Raw genomic sequence first — 7,136 nt, forward strand, 5'->3', positions numbered from 1 at the left:
CCAGGATCAATAATAGCCAATATAAATACAGTCCACCATTTTAGGAACTATTTTTATTTCCTTAGGTGTTGGCACCAACACTTTGGCAAAACACCCCCACACTTTCAAGTATTGGTAAGAAGGTTTCCTGCCTTTCCACACTCGTATGGAGTATTATCGAGTTTCTTGTGGAGAACCTTATTTAAAAGATAATTTTTTTGTCAAAACTGCCTTATCCCATATATTTTGAGGTAAGCTCGAACTATCAACATCGCATTCATCATCTCTTTCAACGTGCGTTTTTACGTTTCCCAATGCGATTCAATTGAGGTGAATACAGTGTTATACACTCGTATACGATAACAATGCTCACATAGTAATTACCAATAGTTGTTTCATATTCACCACCTTGACATCTTCTAACCACCTTAATTCTACAATTAAGTTGGTTTTGCACTCTATTCTTATAAATAATAACTTTATAAACGACTTCTTATTTGCTCTTAAATAAATACACATAGCAATATTGTGTGCTATAGTCGATAAAGGTAATAAAATACATTACCACCACAGAATTGTATTGATCTAAAATCACATACATTGCTATGGAATAATTCAAGTGGTTATGTTTTCCTTTCAACCGATTTAAAAGGAATTTCGTTAGTTTTGTCTCAACACAAATCTCGCATTTGTGATTATCATTAATTTGGAATGTAGGAATATGGCCAATGCTAATTAATCTACATATAGAATTAAAATTAACATGACTTAGTCTACCATGCCACAAACATGAAAACTCAAGAAGTAAGCATAGTTAATATCACTTTTATTAGTTACAGTTATTACATCGAGTTTAAAAAGCCAATCTAGTACATAACCCTTGCCCACATACATTTTAGATTTCAACAAATCAACCTTGTCTGACTCAAAAACCACCTAGAAGTCGTTTAGCAACTAACCAGAAACCAAGTTCTTCTGCAGCTCCGACATGTATAAAATGTTCAAATTTAGAATTTTCCCAGAGGTCATCTTGAACCACATTGCCCATGCATTCTACAACAAACTGAGTATAATTCCCATCCATACCTTCTCACCATTAGTCATCTCGAATGTAGTAAACAACTCACAACTGGAACATATATGTCGAGTCGCACTAGTATCAATGAACCATTCTGTTTGGTTCGAACCAGCCAAGTTTACCTCAGTCACCATTGTCGAGATGATGGTTTTGGACTCTTTTTTATTGACATGCACCACATTAGATTCAGAATTATTCTTCTTCTTCTTAGGTGCTTTGCAATTAGCCTACTTGTGGCCTATATTGCCTTAATTGAGGTATTTTCCGTAGAATTACTTCTCGTTATTCTTGAGGTGTTTCTAGCTTGGAGGCAACAAGTAGATAACATATGTCATTTTAAAGGCTTCACTCACGACCATTCCTTCATCGAGCATCTCATTGAAGATCATATGGATCTCTTCAACTTGACTCAAGGTGGTCTTAGAATCCACCATCTTATAATCAAGAAATTGGCCGACAATAAATTTCTTTGCCTAGTGTCTTCACTCTTATACTTCTATTCCAAAGATTCCCATATCTCTTTAGTTGTTTTTAGTTTACAGTACACACTGAATAACAAGCTATATAAACCATTCAAAATGTGGTTTCGGCATAGGAAAACAAAATTTTTCCAAGCCTCTACTATGCTTGTGGTTTGAGCGTTAGACTCATGTTCCTTTTCACTAGGAACCGTCTTGGTCAAGAAACTAATGGCAAAATTGCATAATTCCCCACCGGGAGAACACTCTAGACAACGAGCCACTTACTATAGACTTAAGCAATTGTTCTACTAGCCAAGGATGAAAATGGAGGTAGCAAACTTTGCCAGAGAGTGTGACACTTGCCAAAGGTGTATGGAGGAGAATGTTCTCAACCCATGTCTTCTACAACCTCTAGATATTCCTAAACATGCTTGGAGTGGGATTTCAATGGATTTCATTGAAGGGTTACCTAAATCATAGAACAATGAGGTTATTTTTGTGGTAGTAGATAGATTAACAAAATATGCTCATTTCATAGCCTAGTGACACCCTTGTACTGTTGAGACATTGGTTGATTCCTTCATGGAGAATGTCTATAAGTTGCACTGTTTACACCAAGATATTGTGTCTGATAGGGACAAAATCTTTATTAGCAAGTTTTGGCAGAATTTATTCAAGCAGTTGTAGTTTAAGCTGAGTTTGTCCATAGCCTATCACCCTCAAACTGATGGCAAAACTAAGGGGGTTAATAAGTGTGTAGAGACTTACCTGAGGTGTATGGCATTCCAGATGCCTAAGGATTGGCCAAAGTGTCTATACCTAGTAGAATATTGGTATAACATTATCTATCACCACTCATTACATGTTCAACCCTTTAAGGCTCTCTATAGGTATTTGCCTTCTGTATTGGCTATGAGAAATATCACTAATGATGAGAAACATGGTTGGCTATTAAATAGAACATTAATGTTATCAGTTCTTAAACAAAATTTGCTACAAGCACATAACATGATAAACACAACAAGCTGATATTACCTTAAGATACAACCTTACATAGGGGTGACCACGGTCCCGGTTCCGATTCGGAACCGCCGGTTCTAACCGGAATTATTAAAAAAAAATTAAAAAAAACACTATAATATTTAATTTTTTTCGGTTTGGAACCGGAACCGGCCAAGATTTTACAAACCTTAACCGGAACCGGAACCGTACGGACGATTCCGGTTCGGTTCCGGTTTGCACAGTCATGATTCCGATTCGAACCGAACCGTGGTCATCTCTAACCTTACATGGAAGTCTCAATGGCAGAAAGGAAAAACTTTAAACTATCTTCTAAGTATTATAGGGCTGTTAACGAACCGAATATAAACGAACGGGGGTTGTTCGTGTTCATTTGTTAAGGTTTTTGGAGTGTTCGTGTTCGTTTGTTAAGGTTTTTGAATATCCTGTTCGTGTTCGTTTGTTAAGCGTTCATTAGTGTTTGTTAACGTTCGCGAACAAGTTCGTGAACGTGTTCGTTAACATTAACGAATTAACGAACACGTTCACGAACTTGTTCTTTCACGTTCGTGAATGCTTAATAACCAAACATATGAACATGTTCATGATCACAATTTGTTCGTGAACAAGAAATAATATATGTTCATGAAAAATAACTAAACAAGTAACACAACTACAAAGAGAATACAAACAAATATTAAACGAACACAAACGAGCTTGTTCACGAACGATATAAATGAACACTAAACGAGCTTGTTCATGATCTCTTAGCAAACGAGCTTACAAGGCTTGGAAATTTAAGACTACTCAATTCCCAAAGCCAAAGTTCGAACCCTTAACACCTTTGGTTAAGGATGGAGAAGTCCCTTCCACTCAACCACACCCTGAAGGTTAAGTAAAAATACTTTAAAGGGGGCGTTTGGTTCAGGTTATATAAGATAACCAATGTTATATTTGTTTGGTAATATAAGATTCCCATGTTTGGTTCAGGTTATGTAACTTTTCTAGAGGATGTCAGATAACCTCCGCATTAAATTTTTAGCTATTGTAAGGGAATGTGAGATACCCTCTAATTTCTTAGGTAATCTCACATTCCCTTGTCTTATTACTAATGTTGGGTTTTGGACGTTTTAATCAATTTATCTTATTACCGTTGTATTATTTACAAATCTTAGTTTTAAATCAAACACAGGAATCTAACATTCCTAGTAATCTAACATTCTCAGCAACCTGACATTCTCTAAGGTAATCTAACATTCCGTGAACCAAACGCCCACTAAAAGAAGTAAATAAAAACGAATTTGTTTTACCAATAATAATAAATAAGATAAGTAATATGGGAGAGAGTAATCAATCATATAAAGATTTGAATGTATTCCGCAAATCAGCCGAAATTAAAACCGAAACTGACTCGTAATTTCACTTTTCTAAATAAAAATAAATAAATAATGGACCCATCAATCAAGTGCACGTGCTCCAAACTGTACAAAATTAGACGGCACCAAACATAGCACAACCCGAGAAGGAACCGGGTCAACCCGTATAGATCGTCTCCTTCCTCCTCCTCCTATGAATACACCTCGCACCACTCCCAATTTCTCTCTCTTCTTCGCCACCCAAAAAAATCTCTCTGCTTCCGACTTTCTCTCTCCCCCACACGCCCCCTCCCCGCCTTCCGACCCATCTCTTTCTCTCTCTCCCCCTCCCTCAGGTCTATATTCATATCCCTTTTTTCTTCAATTTTTTTTTTTCTAAAAAAATTATTTTTTTTCACATAAAATCCGCCGCGTCTATAATTAGCAAATACCTTAGAATATATATGTATATGTATACGTATACGGCTGTGGCTGTGTGTGTAGATCTGAAAAGGGTTTGTGTTTTTTGCAGGTCTTGGATCTGTGAAGGCATAGGTTGAGGGAGAAAGGAGAAAAAAAGGAGGTGAGGAAAGGAAAAGAAGTTGAAGAAGAAGATGATGATGAGGGCTTCTGGTGGTGTAGACTCTGCTCTTTCAAACGGCGTCGTTTGTCCCAAGCCCCGTAGAGTCGGTGGGTTCTTCAATTCGCCCTCCGCTTTTGACGCTATCGGATCCATCAGACCTTCCTGTTTTCTTCAGTTTAGGTATTCTTCATCTTTTATTTTATTTATTTAAAAAAAAAAAAGAAAAAATTTCCTTTCTTTCCTCTTTTTCTTTATGTTCTTAGTTTTCTGAATTTTTTTTTATGGTTTTTTGAATTTCTTTTGTGTTTGATAGCAGTCAACAAATGGAGGCTTGTGATTCGGAAGCTGGGACTGAACTTCTGGACATCATCCTTACCAAGGTGAGATTTCAACTTGTGGCTTTTTCCTGGTTTTCTCTTAAAAAAATTTGTAGAAATTGAGGAAAAATTGAAACTTTATTCTTAATCAAAGGAAAAACCTTTGTGGGTTGTGTCTGTGTTAGTTGTTTATGGACAATTGACAAGTACTTTGATATGAATATATTTTCCAGAATTATATCTGTCAACTATTTTTGAGTGAGTTTATGAAACTGAGTTTATATTATAAAACAGGGGGATTATGGAGAGGGCAGATCCAATTTCCAGATGGATTCATCACCTCCATTTTTCTGTGGGTCACCACCAAGCAGGGCTTCAAATCCCCTAATTCAAGATGCCCAATTTGGCCAAGAATTTTTTGATCCATTCTCGCCGACGCTAGAAGCCATAGCGCCACCCCCGCTATCCCCACCACCACCCCCGTCGCCCCTCTCCTCCTCCTCGGCCCGCAAGAACGGGGGAGGAGGATGCGGGATGAAGTTCGGGCACAAGCCGGCCCCGGTGAGGATTGAAGGCTTCAGCTGTCGTCGGAACTGCAGCATATCCGCTGTAGCTTAGGTACACTTCCGGGAAGATCTGCAGAGGTTTGGGGCATCATCAAGGAGAGATTTTCGGGTGAGAATACCCAAAACTAAACCAATTTGTTTAGCTGTGTACATATAGAGTGAGAAGAGAGTCTTTGAAAAAGCATCTTAACAATTTGCTGATTATGAGTTTTTCCTTATTATTTCCCATTAAGTCAGTCGGATGTGCATATGTAATGAGATTATGAGTTGAGGGGAAGTTAATTCAAAACAATAAACAGCTCCAAAGAGGAAGAAAGGGATATGATATGGGTAAATCCTCCCTTCCCTTTTCACCTCTGAGCTCTGTTAAGTTAGGTTTTTACTACTACTTTTTACCACAGGCCATGATATGAGGTTGAGTGTATCTTAAAGTAAAGAGACTTGGGAGACCACTTTCATCTTGTAACATTGTTACTCTTCTTGCCCTTCACTGTAATTGTAATTTGAAGGAGAGGAGACAATGGTCTTTTCATTTTTCGAGGTCTTATTATATACATATATTTATTTATTTTCTCCCAATTGTTGTGAATATTATTTATCTTGTATAATCAATGAAGCACGTGGTAGTGTTGGTCCGAGTTTGGTTATCAACTCTTTGTACATGACTTGTATGAGATCCAAATCTAAATTTATTATTATTATTCTTATCCGAGAAAATGGCACTCTTTGTCTTCTAAATTATAGATTTGTAGCACTTTTTCATAGTTATTCATTATTTCAAAAGGTTGAACCCCAATCTAAGGGTCTCCCACATCTCGGCCCGATAGAGCATTTGGGAGGATGTAAATCATGGTGACTCAACTGAACATGAACTATAGAGGCTAGACCGGATGTAAATCATGGTGATTCAACTGAACATGAACTATAGAGGCTAGACCGGTGCTCACTGCGCACAAGAAGTCCCCCTCACTTTCAGAGGTTGCTCCCACACTACCGCTGGTGAGACTCAATCCCTGGTCATTATTCCAAAGTTTCACCTCTATGACCAGTTGAGCTACCCATGCGGGCTTTTCTTAGTTATTCATGTATTTACATTTGACTCTTCAATTATTTTAAAAGTGACAATTTTTTCCTTTGATGTTAAATAATTATTTTTTCCATTAAAATAATTTCTTCATTTTTTTTCTCCAACAAATAATAAGTGGTGACTACAGTTCGATTTGAATCGAATTGAAATAATAGGGAATTTTTGTTACGATTCAGAATTGGAAAAAAGTAAAATAAAATAAAATAATTGTTAAATTTAGACTATTTAAAAAATAAAAAATATAATTTATAAAAAGAAATAAATTTTAAACTGACAGTTCAAGTTGAAATTGGAATTAGAATAAATGCGAATTAAGACAGTTTGTTGTAAATGATTGTAAAGACAGTTTGTAAATGATAAATCTGTCTAGTTTACAAAATTTATTTATTTTTGTAAATTCTATTTTCTATTTTAAAATAGTCTAAATTTATCAATTATTTTATATTTTTTCAGTTCTGAATCGTAACAATAACCACCCCTATTGTTTCAGTTCAGTTGCTATATATTGTCTAGCATTGTCATCCCTTAATGGTAAAATGTCTATTTAACATCAAAGGGAGGAGGAAATCATCCCTTTTAAAATAATTGAGGAGACAAATATTAATACATGAATAATTCAGGAAAAAGAAAATGATATAAGCCTAAAATTAGGGGGGGATGTTATATTTCCTTATTAATATTATTAAGGAAAATTGTACTTTTCATTTGTTG

General features: G+C 36.1%; 1 protein-coding gene across 2 annotated transcripts; it reads left to right on the forward strand.

Annotated features, from left to right (window-relative positions):
- The first annotated feature begins 4,118 nt into the window (after positions 1-4,118).
- LOC109184191 lies at positions 4,119-5,989 on the forward strand. 2 transcript variants are annotated; one of them, XM_019334241.1, is made up of 4 exons: positions 4,119-4,228; positions 4,405-4,635; positions 4,769-4,835; positions 5,067-5,989. In XM_019334241.1, exons 2-4 carry the CDS (start codon positions 4,487-4,489, stop codon positions 5,388-5,390), a joined length of 540 nt encoding a protein of 179 aa, XP_019189786.1. In that variant the 5' UTR covers positions 4,119-4,228; positions 4,405-4,486; the 3' UTR covers positions 5,391-5,989. The 2 variants fall into 2 exon arrangements, with proteins under 2 accessions (XP_019189786.1, XP_019189787.1); XM_019334242.1 differs by having other exon boundaries at positions 4,120-4,228; positions 4,772-4,835.
- The last annotated feature ends 1,147 nt before the right edge of the window (positions 5,990-7,136 follow it).

The sequence above is a fragment of the Ipomoea nil genome, unplaced genomic scaffold, assembly GCF_001879475.1.
Source record: "Ipomoea nil cultivar Tokyo-kokei standard unplaced genomic scaffold, Asagao_1.1 scaffold1250, whole genome shotgun sequence".
Taxonomy (NCBI): Eukaryota; Viridiplantae; Streptophyta; class Magnoliopsida; order Solanales; family Convolvulaceae; genus Ipomoea; species Ipomoea nil.

Bases quoted from the DNA above. Each gene is read 5' to 3' on its own strand.
- LOC109184191 (XM_019334241.1), top strand. From the start codon at position 4,487: ATGATGATGAGGGCTTCTGGTGGTGTAGACTCTGCTCTTTCAAACGGC. The intron at 4,636-4,768 runs GTATTCTTCATC...TGTGTTTGATAG, and splicing joins TCCTGTTTTCTTCAGTTTAG to CAGTCAACAAATGGAGGCTT. The intron at 4,836-5,066 runs GTGAGATTTCAA...ATTATAAAACAG, and splicing joins TGGACATCATCCTTACCAAG to GGGGATTATGGAGAGGGCAG.